The sequence below is a fragment of the Lichenostomus cassidix genome, chromosome 4, assembly GCF_008360975.1.
Source record: "Lichenostomus cassidix isolate B80296 chromosome 4, HeHo_3.0, whole genome shotgun sequence".
NCBI lineage: Eukaryota > Metazoa > Chordata > Aves > Passeriformes > Meliphagidae > Lichenostomus > Lichenostomus cassidix.
The window spans coordinates 12926096-12940864 of NC_139484.1; the positions used below are offsets into that span (position 1 = coordinate 12926096).

The 14769-nt window shown below is 42.4% G+C and overlaps 1 protein-coding gene across 3 annotated transcripts; it reads left to right on the forward strand.

Moving 5' to 3' along the window:
* The first annotated feature begins 3633 nt into the window (after positions 1 to 3633).
* TRMT10A (tRNA methyltransferase 10A) lies at positions 3634 to 11969 on the forward strand. Of its 3 annotated transcripts, none has more exons than XM_085057951.1 (8): positions 3634 to 3730; positions 4768 to 5070; positions 6106 to 6268; positions 6698 to 6769; positions 7200 to 7274; positions 8254 to 8403; positions 8996 to 9101; positions 9957 to 11969. In XM_085057951.1, exons 2-8 carry the CDS (start codon positions 4850 to 4852, stop codon positions 10121 to 10123), a joined length of 954 nt encoding a protein of 317 aa, XP_084914077.1. In that variant the 5' UTR covers positions 3634 to 3730; positions 4768 to 4849; the 3' UTR covers positions 10124 to 11969. The 3 variants fall into 3 exon arrangements, with proteins under 3 accessions (XP_084914077.1, XP_084914076.1, XP_084914079.1); XM_085057950.1 differs by having other exon boundaries at positions 3697 to 3853; XM_085057953.1 differs by lacking the exon at positions 7200 to 7274 and having other exon boundaries at positions 3697 to 3853.
* Positions 11970 to 14769: the final 2800 nt, after the last annotated feature.

The following is a 14769-nucleotide window of genomic DNA, read 5'->3' on the forward strand; positions in this document are numbered from 1 at the left end:
AGCCCACCTCCAGTCCTGGAAGCATGAGGAGATCCTGCCACCTCTCCTCTCTCTGAATGAAAGGGCCATCGGGTTTGTTGCTGCCAGGAGCTGGATTCTGACCACTGTCTCCACTCTTCCATTATCTGTCATCATCTCTGTGAGCAACCCCAGAAGCACAGGTTTTTAAGGGTCTTCCTGGAAACAGAAGTACATGGGAATTATCAAAAACAGATCCTACTTCATTACAGAGATTCAGATGTGATGTCAGTACCTGCTATACTGTGCCATACTAAATAAAAGTTCTTTCTTTCAGTAGCCCCAGCCCCCATCTTACATCATTGCAGTGGCAGAGGTTAGAGACTGCAAGATGAGATAAAACAAGACATTTTGTCCCATCTCAGTGAAGAGTACCTGCTTGGCAAGATCTGGCAGCAGGGCAAACCAAGCCCTTTCCCCTTTTCCTGAGCTTACTTCACCACCTCCCTTGAAAAGGCCCCAGCTGACTGACCCACGTGCTTCCCTGTTTCCTCTGGCAGTAAATACCAGGCCCTCTCACACTAAGCTCATGGCCACAGGACTCCTTAAAGGATGTCCTTCAGCTGTCCCTCAGGTGTCAGTAGGGCAGCAGGCCAACCCCCCGTGTTTCTGTGACACCCTGGGTGTCACAGCCAACAAGGCTGCATGCCTTTCCCCCAGCATACAAAGCCTTCCCAGCTCTGTGGGGAGGGAGGATCTGCTCCTGCTTGTAAAGGGAATACACAAGTGAGCCATCAACACAACCTTCCACTCCATTTCCACAGGTTACTTTCACATGACTGTGATCTGTGAACACCCCAACCCAGCTATTTAGATGGCTCCTGGACGGCCCCTCCTGCCATCACATCCTCTGTAAGGGATGACATAGTGAGAACAGCCTTCGCCTTGAGCGGTGTAAATGCCTCCTCTGTTTTCTTGTGGTAAAAGAAAAGTTGAACACTGTGGATATCAATCATTGCCCAGCAGTGGCAAACAACAGGTCCATGCCGCTGTTTCTCCCCCGTACTCATCTGCACCTTGTGGAAATTCTTCCTGGGCCTCTTCTGTATTTTGTTTGTGTGTGTGCACACGTGGGAGGGAGGAGATTAGGAAACCCCAGGGGTCTGCTATCGGTTCTTCCCCATTTGTGGTTGGTTGTGCTGCTTTCCCAGCACAGGTTGTGACACACTCCCGAATTCAAGGGATTGAGGCAGAGGACTCCTTTTGCTGCATTTAGTAAACAAGCAGCTTCTCAGGCTTTCTGTGCTATTTTGAAAAAAAAAATAAATAAAAAAATAAGGACTCTGTTTTGCTAGTGCAAAACCAACACCATCTAGAGAAAGACCAGAGATACGGATCTTGCTTTGGAAAAGCAGCATTGACACTTTACTCCAAAGGGGGAGTTGATCTGAAATCTGGAGGAGAGCAATTGGTTGGTCTGGTTGGTCTGAAATCTGGAGGAGAGCAATTGTCCCCCTTCTGTGTTCTTGGGATACAAACAATTTATTTCTTCCTTCAAACAATTTTTTAAGGCCTCTCTTAGAAAATCCCCTGCTGATGTAAATCCACATCTCTCTTTGGACACCACAGTAGCAGCACCAATTACAGAGCTGAGAATGTAACTGCCATGTTAAGAAGTTTTGTACATTTCCACATGCAGATACATTTATACACCCACAGGCATACCTATAACACACACTTGGTATGCTCTTCAAACATCTTAGAAACAGGAGGCCTGAGCCTCACCTCAGTTATGGCCAGAGTTAATCAGCAGTGACTTCCTTTCAGTCAGATTACATCAGTGAAACCAGCACTGTGCCCACCAAAGTCCACTCCACGCAGAGGTTGTAGGATCAGCCCCTTATGGATGCTTGATTCCATGCTGGCATATGGACTGGGGTCAAAGTATTCCTGTTGCTGCACATTTTCCAGAGTCCAAACTATAGGGCTCATATCTTTATACACCCTAATAAAACAAATGAGATTTCTTCCCATGTTCTGAGGTCAACAAAATGTTTCTTTCTGCCTTCTCAAGCAACAGTGTGAAGATCTTGCTTTTCAACTCAAACCTTGAGGTGTGAATACCAAAGTACTCAAGTGCATCTTCACCCTTCAACTAGTGCCTGTGTGCCCCCAGCTCCCAGTGTCTGGGTGAATAAGACCCCCCTGTTTCTGGCACAGGGGCAGAGGTCAGAGATGCCCATCCAAGCCAATGGCCAAAGCTGGTTTGCACCCTAAGCCCTCCTCCAGAGTGTGGCAATCAGACCAGGCCCACAGGGGGTAATGTCATGGTCCACACCTGAGCCTCCCCTGAGTATCTTTTTTCTTCTCCACACTCTGCCTCTTGAACTGCAGCTTTAAGATGTGGAGTATTTAGTTCTTTCTGTTGCTGCGGTGGAGGGTGACTCACCATTTGGATCAGCATCTTGAAAGAGTCACATCAAGGCTTTATCAAAATGAAATTTGGACAGACAACTCTTTCTCAATGTTAGCAACTGCTCAGGTCTTCCTTTTGCTTTGTCACTGCCTGGCACTTGGCAGGGTTCAGAAAACATTGCATTACTCAGTCGGTGTCTGAGGACACAGGGGTCTGGATGAGCAATACTGACGCTTTGCAGAGTGCACTGCGAGGAAAACAAACTGCGTAAGCAGTTTTTCTAGGAAAAAGCACAACTGAATATTACGTGACTTTGTCAGATGTCTTTTGCTTTTTTTTAAAAAAATGGACTTCTATCAGTAACTCATCTGCAGCTTTTCACTAACTAAAAAACACCAAAGGATTCTCCACAGGGAGACTGGAGCACTTGGACTTGTGTGATGCTGGCATGTCCACCTAGATATTAATAGTAACACGAGTGAGGTTTTAAATAGCCCCCAGCAAATGCAAATTAGCTATTTTTAAAGCAATGCACTGAACAGGAATCACAAATTAGATCAAATAATACAGCAAATATCGAATTCCAACAGCAGTTGAAAGGTCAGTGTCTTACTATAGTGACACCGTGGGGCTTTGTGAGTGCAACACAGCTGTAGTGAACCTGAAACCAGCACTAAAACTGTACGGGTGTGTATATCGGGCACCAATGAAACCCGAGACCAACGCTGCTGCACATGAAAAGGGTATTATGGTAGCGCACGCTCGTGTGTTTGCTAACTCGGTGTGCCTCGTTAGCCAGGGGCAAACAGACATCTACATACTGGGGCTGCCCAAAATACACTGTTCCCATAGAATATAATCCCGGTCTCCAGAACAGACTCCTCTAATAGGGCAGCATTCTTTCGTGAAGTTATCTGGCGGCGAAAGAACGCTGCCCTTCGCTGGGTATTGACACCGGAATTTAAAAAGCTAATTGTCGGTGGCCTTTAAAAATAGGAAGCCCAAGGCGCGTAGCTCTCCTGCGGGGGCGGCGGGAGCACGGCACTGCCGCGGCACCTCTGCAGCTACAAAGCTGCCCTGAGGAACGCCACCGGTTAAAAATACTTCGCTGGCCGCTGCGTGAACTCAGCGGTGCCATCAGAACCATCAGATAAAAATAAGGCTTTCTTCCTTTTCCCTGCCCCTTATCCCACGGAGCTCCCGCGGCCATGGCTGGGCGGGGTGTGCCCTCACACCACCCGCCGCTGGGGGGCGCCCTGCCCTGCGCTGTCACGTGACCGCCGCGCGGCTCTCCCCCGCGCCTGCGCGTGGCGCGGCTCCGCCCCCTGTGCCGGCGGCCGCGCGGGGTGGCTCGCGGTACGTTGGGGGAACATGGCGGCGCCCAGGGGCAGCGCAGCGCGGCAATGCACCGCGCCTCATGCCGCCGGCGGGCCGGGAATCGGCCTGTGCAGTCATGAGGGGCTTACCGCGTGTCTGCGGGTAGATACACGTCTGCGTGCGTGCGTGCGTGTATGTGTATATATGTCTGTGTGCCTGCATACACGCACGCGGGTGTGCGCGCAGAGCTGGGTGTGTGATCGCCCTCACACAGGGAAATCGGGATGCGCCAGCAAAAACTGCTCTGCTTTGCTGGTGTGCTGTGGATTTGCTGTCTCCTGTCACGTCAGGAAGCTAGGGAGGTGCTGTTTCCTGCCGGTAATAGATACGGTGTTCTCCGGTGAGGTTGTCTTTGGGGAATTGTGGGAGTCGAGCACAGGGGAGCTGCTAGGATGGAAAAATGGTGCTTGCCACTGGAAAGGAGAGGTTATGATTGTAATTGATATCAATCGAGAGTGGTTTGCTGAGTAATAGTAATAGTTTCATTTGTTCATCCTTTTACTTGCTGTGTTTGTCCACTGACAGTGGCCAGCATCTGACCAGTGTCTTCTGTTTTCAGGAGAAATAAAAATTTTGAAGGAATACAGCTCGTTCATACTTCTTTCCCCCCCACAATGGCTTTAGTGACTTTAAAATTACATTTCTCTAACATACTGCCGTAGTTATATTGCAAGATACATCCTTAATTTTTTGTTTGTGTACACATACTGCTAATGCTGTTTTTCTTTTACATTTGATTCAGTATGATTCCCTACTTTTATACTGCTGTTCTTTCACAAAGTTTTCAATTAGAAAGCATTGACTACCTGCAGATCTAGCAGGCAGAGCTTTAGACTATCTGAATGTAGGTTATAATTTCTCTAGTATTTTCTATGTTACTGTTGGCAAAGGCTTTAGGCAAACAAAAAAGGCATTCTCTTATTATTTTTCTTTATTCAGATTTATAGCAGGTGTCAAGTGGTGTTTATTCTAATTGAGTTTCTTGTTAATGACACTCATATTACTTTGTTTCCTAGAGAACTGGTGAGCAGAAAGCTTGTTTTTAATGAAATACTCAGCACGTGCTGAGAAACAAGCCAGAAAACCCACCAAAAGCTAATGTCATCCGAAATGCCCACGGACAATCCAGAGGTGCCAATGGAAAATACCGTGTTCCCTGAAGTTCCTGATGTGGAAGGAAGGGTCAAGTCAAGTGACAATGCAGCAGAGAAACGGGAGGCAGGCTCGGGCAAGGAAGAATGCCTTGAGTCCATGTCCAAGAGGCAAAGGAAGAAACTACTGAAGCAGAAGCAGTGGGAAGAACAGAAAGATCTACGTAGGTATGGTTTGCAAAGTAGCTTCCCTAGGTTCACATGTAATATTTAGTGCTGATAATAACGACATGTCAGCAGAATTTGTTTGTGAATTGCTGCAGCAAATCAAGGCAGTTGAACCAGTTTTCTCCCACACCAAGTTTAAAGCAGTAGCCCCAGGCTACTTCATCTGCACTTGAAGAGGCTGTAGAGGTAAGCATCCCCTCATCATATTAGAAGCGTTCCTTGGCTTGAAGAGGATGTCAGGAGGAATTCAAACGTGCATGTTTTTGATTTGTCAGAAGGGAGGGATAACATGTGGCTTTGCTCCTTTCTGAATGGGCTGTGCCTCTTTCCCTGGTGCTGTCAGACTTGAGAATCTATTGTAAAGACACTGAATAAAAGCAGCTGCTTTTGACACATGAAGTGCTGTACTTTAAGTTACATGGACTGTATTATGTTGGAACAGTTTTGAAAGATGGTGAGCTTCAGTTTTATTGTTTTGAGAGAAACTGTGTCTGCAAATGAGCTGATGGTGGTTTATTCTTATCCCACTGATTGCCGGGTGCTCCTTCCCAAGACAGTGGTTGTTGCTGTCTCTGAAACTGGATCTCCCAACTGCCTGCTCCCATCAGGAGGACAGAGGGAAGGAACAATTACTTCAGAAGTCTTTTGAAGAACCATTCAGTGAAACAGTGAAATCTGGATTCTGTTCAGTGTAACCCGCGTTCTGATTCTGATACTGTGATTTTCTCACTCTTTGGTTAATTCTGTTACGAGACTTGACTCAGAGTATCCTTAAATCTGTGAGACTCCCAGTACTGAATTAATTGAATTTGTGTCAGATGTCTGTCTTTGTAGGTATTTACAGAACTTCACAAAGAAGGGGGTGTGTTTCGTGCTCATTGTCAGTGTAGCACAAATGCAGGTAGTGGGCAGAGTTTGAACTATCATAGTCACAGGACAGCAACTTTGGTCCTAGAAGTCTGCATTTGTGTGCATAACAGGGTACCTCAGTAGATTTGACAGCACCTTTTAGGATTGATTTGTTTGTTTACTTAGGCAGAAACGAAAAGAAAAACGCCAGAAGAGAAAACTGGAGCGTCAGTCAAAATTGGATTCCAGTAGTGAGGGGAATGACAGAAAGTGCATGCGCAGGGAAGTTGTTCCTAGCACGCTTCGCCTCATTGTGGACTGCAGCTTTGATGACCTGATGGTATTAAAGGTAAAAGAAACTTCGGGTTAATTAGGCATATTTAATTTTCTTAAATATAAACTGTATATTCTCAGGATTTTCCCTTGGGTTAAAGACTGAGTATTGTCACAGTCATAAATCCGCTTGATTGCTCAGATTAATTTAGTATGTTAATTAAATCCCTGTGATCTTTTTTTCCTAGAATAATGCAAATCAAGCATATGCATAGAGGTGTCTTAAGTACAGTTGGGTGGGAGATGTGTGTGTCTCCATGTCAGCATTATCCCTTCACAGTGGGTGTTTTTTCTCTCAGGATCTGATGTCCACACTCTCTGAGTAGTCGCTTTTGCCAGTTAAAAGCTTCCTTTTTCTCTCTTTAGCTTCTGACTGGCTCATGATAAAGCATTTTGTGATGGTCTGTGTGAAGGACTAAGTAAAAACAAATTATATTATGTACAGGATGTTAAGAAGCTTCACAAGCAGATTCAGAGATGTTACGCAGAAAACCGCAAGGCATTTCATCCTGTGCAGGTATGTTTGAACAAACTGAGCACTGACTGTTGCCAAGTACCAAACATGAGAACTGTAGTAGGAAGAAAAATACTTAACCTGCCTCTTTAATAAGAAAATTACTTCTGTTGTAACACCCACATGTTATAAAGATACCCTTATATATGGAACAGAATATACGTGCAGATGAAGAGTGCCAGATCCAGGCATGCCACTAAGATACTGTTGATATTCTCAGTTTTAACTGTGGCAGATTTAAAAAAAAGAAAACTCACTAAGTCCATATCTACCTTTTAAATGTATCAGTAACTGTCTGAATATGGTCCTAGTACTGCTTCCATCTAAAAAATATTAAGAGTTTTAACTAACAGTTAAGGGTAGAAAGAGAGAAAACAGATTGTGGCATATCAACATTTCTGTATTTTGTACCTCTTGTTTGTTCTGTTTGAAGTTTTACTTGACCAGCCATGGGGGACAGTTGAAGACCAACATGAATGAAAATGACAAAGGATGGGTGAATTGGAAGGTGAATAATTGAGTATTTCTGTAAAAAGATAAAGTCTTGATTGTAGTTGTTAACTGTATTGTTAGTTGTGAAGGACATTATGTTTTCCACATGGGTTTTTCTAATACATGAGAGCAATAACATATTTGAAAAAGTGTGGCTTTTTGTGCTTTTAATTGATTTAACTTAAATAACTCAAAGACTGCTTAACTTGAATCTAGGTTTGTTTCTTCCTTGAAAAACTGCACACAGTTCCCCTTTCACTTGTTTAATGTAATGTTTCATATAAATTCCATTCTTGATCAACTAAGCAGATTTCCTTGATTTAGACAGTTCCAGCAGTTGTCTGTCTTCACAGTGCTTTTTTTTCCTTGGCCACAATTGGATTTTCCAGTTATGATATGATTTTCTCATGTGGACCTTTACTTCCATCCCATTGCCTCTCAGCACTGAAGTGTTCTTGAGAGAAGTAGCTTCTCTTATGGCCAAACTCGCATTGGTTTTCCTTGCCCTGTTAAGCCACTATTCCAACAACTTCAAAGGAAGAGCACTTAGAATAAATAAAAGCAGTCCTGTTTTCAGCAGTTCTTTTGCAGTAGCTGCTTCATGAGAGTGTAGCATAAACCTCTCTTACAGAACAAATAAAATTAACTAAGTATCTACTTCTGGTTTCACTTATTTTAGTGGACTTGAAAATTATTTGGATCCATAGCAGAAATACGATAGTGTTCAAAGGGAATCACAAGAACTTAAGGATTTGTAAAGTTCTTTTGAGGTTTCAGAAAATTTCCTGTTGATTTTTACAAATCAGTTCTGTAGGAACTGGATTGTTTATGCAGAAGATTAATCTGCACTGTGATGCCTATTTAAGCTTGAAGGAGGAATGTGGAATGACCACATACTATTGGGTTTATTTTTGCTGGTCCCATCTTGGGTCTGTAAAGCTTGGCCAGAAATTCATCAGTTGAATGTAACATTTTTAACTACCTTTTTTTTTCAGGATATCCAAATTAGAACAGAGCACTATAGTGAACTAATAAAGAAAGAAGACCTAGTATATCTTACCTCAGATTCCCCAGACGTTCTCAGAGAGCTTGATGAGAAGAAAGCCTATGTGATTGGAGGACTGGTGGACCACAATCACCACAAGGTAAACTGTGGGTCTGTTTCTTTGCAGCTCTTTTTTTTTTTTTTTTGTACTGGATTGGACATTATTGCTGTTCATGTGTAAACTAACATAAATAGTAACAAGAAAACTTCTTCAAAAAAAGAATTGAAAAAAATTGGGGAAGTTGAAGAAATGTGAAAAAAGCTTGTGGTGGTAGCAGTGGCTTGTGTTCTGCAGTTTTTTTTTTTATCCTTTACTCTTCCTCTGAAAAAATACCAAGTGACTGGAACTTAAATCAAACATAAAGCTTATTTAGACATAAGCTCACCATTACAATAGGCTATGGTTGATGGTTCTAGAGCTGCAGCTCCATGAGCAGGTTTCATTTACAATCCTTTTGACCACAGGTCACAATGTGACATATATAGAAAGTAGTGAGTGAGTTTTCCAGAGGTAGATCTCGTAGCAGGTACTGTCTAACCAGGATAAGTTTCTTTTTGTAACCAACTTGTAAAGCAACATCATGGCAGCACAGGCAAAACCCCTTGTCAGAAAACAATACTTGTAGTAAATCTACATGGGCTAATCTGAAATGGTGGTTCTCAATCCACTTGTTTTGGTGTCTTTTCCCCAGGGAATTACTTACAAAAAAGCTGTAGAGCAGGGAATTGGTCATGCACAGCTTCCACTTGGAAACTTTGTCAAAATGAACAGTCGGAAAGTGTTAGCTGTCAATCACGGTAAGCTCTAAATCATAAAATAATTGCATTATTTTGGAATATACCTGTGATATGCACAGTTTAAACCCTCAAATTGTGCACTGCAATGCAGACACCTAAACTTTTATTATGTTGATACCTCTTGAATCCAGATGCCTTAGGGTTACTGTAATTGCTTTGATCTTTAAATATTACAGAAATGCTTAAATGTAAAAGATGGTGTCTTAGCCATTCAGAGGTGCACATTAGATCCTGTTGGCTTGTCTGAGGATTACTTGTGGCTTGCTTACCATCCTGGTCTTATTTCCAGGCTTATTGTATAAGTCAGTAAAATGTTGGAAATTATCCAACATTGTATTGTATTGTATGTATTTTATGCTGGGGAGGATGAATGTTTGATGTTTTCACCTTTTTGGACAGCTTTGTTCAGCAGTAACTGCCTCAGTACCTGTAGACTTTCCTCAGTTGGTATCAGCAGTGTTCCAGCTGCTGAGCTTTCTTTCATCACTGTATTTTTACCCAATTTCCTGGTTCTGATTGAAGAATTCAATTGTTTAACCAAGCCTTGAATCCCACTCCTTTTAAACTTTCAGCTTTATTATTAGTTTGTCTTTGTGATATTAAACAAAAATATGTGCAAAATGGAGCCTACTCAAACCTTCATGAAAATTTTTGACATGGTGTCGAAGGCTTTTTTGTGCCCCACTGCATGTTCAGTTTATCTTATCTTGCTTTATTTCAAGTTTATTCTTTAATGTAACACATTGCTCAGTGTTAACTTTATTTTCTTAAAGTGGATGGATTCGGAGGTGTGTTGCTATCAATAATTCACTTACCTCCCTGTAAAAGAACTGATGGGCTTTTTTGCTGTTGCAGTGTTTGAGATAATCCTTGCATACCTGGAGAAGAGAGACTGGAAGGAGGCCTTTTTCAGTGTCCTGCCACAGAGGAAAGGGGCTGTTCCTTTGGGAGAAGCCAATGATTCCTCCAAACATGCTCTGTCTGGAAAAGAAGATGAAGACAATGACTCGGACAGCAACTAGACTTCAGAATCAGATTATGGGAGAGATGAGACATGCAGTTTGTGGGATAAAACTGGGACATGAAGTAGTTACACTTCAAAGACCATCTGCTGCCCTTATAAATACTAAATTGTCTCAATGCACCATAGTCCCAGAGCTGTTTCTGTGCATGAAGGGTAAAGTTAAATGCAGGTTTTTACCTTGAAACTTCAATATAATAGCTTTTTAAAAAAAGTTAATGGCAAATGTGGCATTTATTTTTTCCCAGGGAAGCTGTTTAATTTAATTTTTTTAATATTATTTTTTTATACATACCAAGTTGGGTGTAAATGCCAAGAGCATTAATAGTTACTATTTTAATGTATACATTCTTCTCTCCATTTCTGCTCAAAGTTTTCTTAAAAGCAGTGAATGACAAATGTTCTTTTGGCTCCAAAACCTGTACCATTAGTGCCTGATGCAAAGTGTGCATGAACACTCAAAAGAAAAATTCTGATTTTCCTGAGCATATCAACAGACAATCACAAGCAACTGAACTGCCTGACACAGCATAAGTATACCCAGCATGTATCACACTGATTGTCTCACCAAAATGTGTAAATACTGGAAGAACATGATCCCTGTGTTTCACCACCAGGCGTCATTGCTGTGCTTAGGAAAGCTCTGACTTTCATCACTAAGCTTTGTAAAGTTTCAGGTACTGCTAGAAATATTGCCCAGCAATGCTGAGCAGCAGAATACATCCAGACATCTTTAATCCTGGGTAGTAAAGCATTAAAAAGGCAATAAAGAAGGTGTGGCTTAAGGAACCTGAAAAGAAAGAAACAGAAAATAGGGAGGGGATATGGCAGAAAGTCAAACCTTCTGGCTGAAAGGGGCAAACTTTCTTTTAGTGGCATGCTGTGGGGAGGTCACAGCAAGATGCCATAAGTAATCCTGTTGTTTGTTTCCACTGAGCCTCAGTCCCCTCAGTTCAGATTTCTGAAGCCAGAGACCCCAGCAGTGTTCCTCTGCATCCATGCTGGGGCAGTTTCCCAAACACAGCACTGCTGTGGGTTAGTGTACTATCGCCCTGCTTGTTGTTTTCCTGGATTCAGGTCAATTTGCCTTTAATTTGGTTTCCACATGTCCCATGTAATAATATGCTTATTGACCCTGTGTTTGCATATGGAGCAGTGGCATTTGATTCTAGACATGACTCTGCAGAAAGAATCATCTGAATTATTGGAGTCTAAAAGAGCCTCTCTGAATAGCCCCATCTTTTGGTAATGAAGTTGACAGTGATGGTGTTTTTTGCAGTGCAAGCTGGTGTGCTGCACAGGCGTGTAGCTGGCTGAGGGGATCCACACTGCTTATTCCAAAAACCTGTGTGCATGACAAGGCACATGAGCTCAGGGCAGTCTTGGGGCAGTGTGACTGCCAGCTGTGGGAGGGCAGGATATGGCATTCCTCAAATCCTTAGAGCTTGAGGATAAGGTCAGGAAAGCTTGAAGAGTTCCAGCATTTCTTCCATTTAAACAGAACTTTTTATTGCTCAGGCTGTGCTGTAGATCACCCTGAAGATCACAGATTCACTGAACCCTTATTGCTGTTGGTTCATATTATTGTGAAGTATCCATTTATTCTGCAGGAAGGTTTTAAAATGAGCTATGAGTAAGCACACATTCTTCTTGTCTTAAGTTATTCTGAAAAGCAGAGATGGAGTTCAGTATGACTTCCAAATCTAAAGCTGGATAAACTTTAGCCTATCTTTGAAATGTGTACCTTAATTATCTCTCTTCCAAGAAGGTGGCTATGTTAGCTAGAACAACAGCATCTACTACTGACAATCCTAAAGCCAAATAATAAAATGTCTGATTCATATTCATTCCCTTTTGCTCCATTTTTACTTCAAGCAGTGTAAGATGTGCTTTTTTTCCTTCTTGTTTGCTTTGTTTGGCTGTGATATTTTCAGAGATCCAAAAGGAAGAAAAGGCATTGTTTAAGAAAGGGGTGTTCATACTTGATTGAGTACTTTCCTTGGATATTATTTTTCCCTTCAAAATCTAATGCTTGTTCTAAACACACTAAGATTTAGAACCTCTGTTTTGCTAATTTGCACCTTCCACTTTTGGCTTTTTTTCAGCTTACTAAAATGAATAAGGCGTTGTCCTGTGAGCAGTTGACTTACTTTCTGTGTGTTTTGGAAAGGTGTTTATTTCTGGGTGTCTTGTTCATGGTCTCACAAAACTGGATGCCATCCCATATGTGCTTAATTCAGCTCCATTGCCTTGGCATGCATATTTGTATAATCTTCTGATATGATCCCTAAGCTTTTTGAAGGGCATCACTTGCCCTGCGAGCTAGTTCTAAATCTTACCTGCTGCTCAGCTTTTTCTCTGTGCTTCAATACTAATGAAAGCACCTGCAGGGCTTTGTGTTTTGTGTACCTCATCTTTTGGACATCCTTAAATGTGCAGGTGGAAAAATACAAAGGGGTTGGAGCAGTCACAGCTTCTATACTGTGTAGGGTGGGACTTCAGAAATGTTGTGGGGGGGTTTTGGGGTTTTTTTTTTTTCTGTTTGTTTGGGTTTTTTGGGGTTTGGTTTTGGTGGGTCTTTTTTGGGGGCGGGGGGTTTGTATCTTCTAACATGTGTGTCCCAGAGCTTTTGTGTTATCAAGTTCTGAAGCAGTGACTCATAAAAGAATAACTTGGAAAATGCTATCATGCAGTAGGAAGAAAAGCTGGATTTTCAATTTAAACACCCTCCAGAAGGCTTATTTATCTTAACAGCTAAATCACTATCTGAAAGAAAGATATGTACCTTGGTAGGCTTAAAAATCAACAGGGTAAATAAGGAAAAAGTAACCTATTTTTAAAACTGCTGAAGTTTTAGCCAAAGGTAATATGCATTCTATTATTTGTAGGACAGAATGTGTAGTTGTCAGTAAAATCTGTGATGCAAAACTGCCCTTATGAGCTGTTTTTTTCTGTAAACAGTTAAGTCACTTGAGCTGTGGTTAAAATAGTCTCCTGTTAAATAGAGTCAGATTCAGTGCAGAACTCATTTCATGTTAAAAGAAGGCTGTTTCAGAAAGCACTAGTGTTCTCCACCTGGAGTCAATGTCATGCATTTTTTCAGGAAAGCAGGATACAAGGCTGCTCAGCTCTGCCAGCAGTAAGGAGGGGGAAGCAGGCTGTGCTGCCTCTGAAGTGGCAGTAGAGAAGAACAACTTTCCACTACAAGTGCCTTGTACTCAAAAACTGTAGCTATGGCTACAATCTGCTGAGCATGGTCAGTATTTCATAACATTTGCCAAAGTTACAGACCCCAAGTAAAGATAGTCTGAAGTTGCTAGAACAGGCTTTTTGTGCACTGTTTCTAACTTCTTTTGTGTGCAAGCTCACTAGCCATGAACACCTCCAATATGTTGTCCTCAGCCTCTGACACACATTTCACAGCAATCTGCAGAGGTTAATAAATCACTGGCGAGGAGATATTAATTGTTCAGTTGGAGAAAGTGAGATAAAAAATAGATAAAGGAATTATGTATCATATTTCCACAGAATTACAGAATATCTTGAGTTGGAACGGATCTGATCAAAGTCCATCTCTGGGCCCTGCACAGGGCAGCCCCAAGAGTCACACCATGTGCCTGAGATTGTACAAACCCTTCTTGAACTCTGTCAGGCTGGTGCTGTGACCACTGCTCTGGGGAGCTGTTCCTGTGCCCGACCACCCTCTGGGTAAAAAACCTTTTCATCCAACCTAAACCTCCCCCTGACACAGCTTCATGCCATCTGCTTGGGTCATGTCACTGGTCACCAAAAAGAGAAGATTTTAATTGCGTAAGAAAGAATACAGCATGTAGATAAACATAAATTCTCTTCATAGTGAACAGCCCTAAAAGGGGAGAGGTCTAGAGATCAGCTAAGTATTTTCTGGCAAAGGGTTGAGCCAGGGGGCCTGTGCAAGCAAGTTGTAAAGGGGTGGCACTGCGGTTTCCCTGCATGCCAGGGCTGCTGTACACCTTGAGCTGAAGCCTCACCCCCACTTACCTTTAGGGATCAGGCACAGCAACGCAAATAAAGCTGCTTTTGCAATATGGTTATGCAAGTCTGCTTGTGTTTCACTGGCACCATGTGCAGTCTCTTTTGTTGTCACCTTTTGCCTAAAGGCCATGATGCCTATCTCTGCACAGGCTGCAGACAGGATCCACTGTCTGATCCAGTGCTCCCAGCTGGAGGCACCTGCTCTGGCCAAAGGACATGGTTTCCAGATAGCCTCAGCTCTATTCCTTACCAAAGAAAAACCCCAAAACATAGCCTTGATATCCATATTGCTAAAGATAAAGATATGAGGAAAATTTTGAGGGAAAAGGAAACATAAAGGAATATGAGAAATAAACAGATAAGGAAAAGGGATGGGAACTTTAGATGAATCATAGAATCATGAAGGTTGGAAAAGACTTCTAAAATCATAAAGTACAAAAGAAGGAAGGAAAGGAGAAAGATAAACACCAAGAAATACTTCATTCTGACACAAGTTTTTCTAGGACATGCAGATCACTAGCTCTTACCTCCTAAAAGGAATAGAGAGGTTTGGCTGGAACTCAGGACAAAAAAAGAAGAGTTTATGGCCTTTGGGCTGGGAGGTCAGGAGGATTACAAGGATGTTGTGAGTTT

Bases quoted from the DNA above. Each gene is read 5' to 3' on its own strand.
- TRMT10A (XM_085057951.1), top strand. From the start codon at position 4,850: ATGTCATCCGAAATGCCCACGGACAATCCAGAGGTGCCAATGGAAAAT. The intron at 7,275-8,253 runs GTGAATAATTGA...TTTTTTTTTCAG, and splicing joins AAGGATGGGTGAATTGGAAG to GATATCCAAATTAGAACAGA. The intron at 9,102-9,956 runs GTAAGCTCTAAA...TTGCTGTTGCAG, and splicing joins AGTGTTAGCTGTCAATCACG to TGTTTGAGATAATCCTTGCA.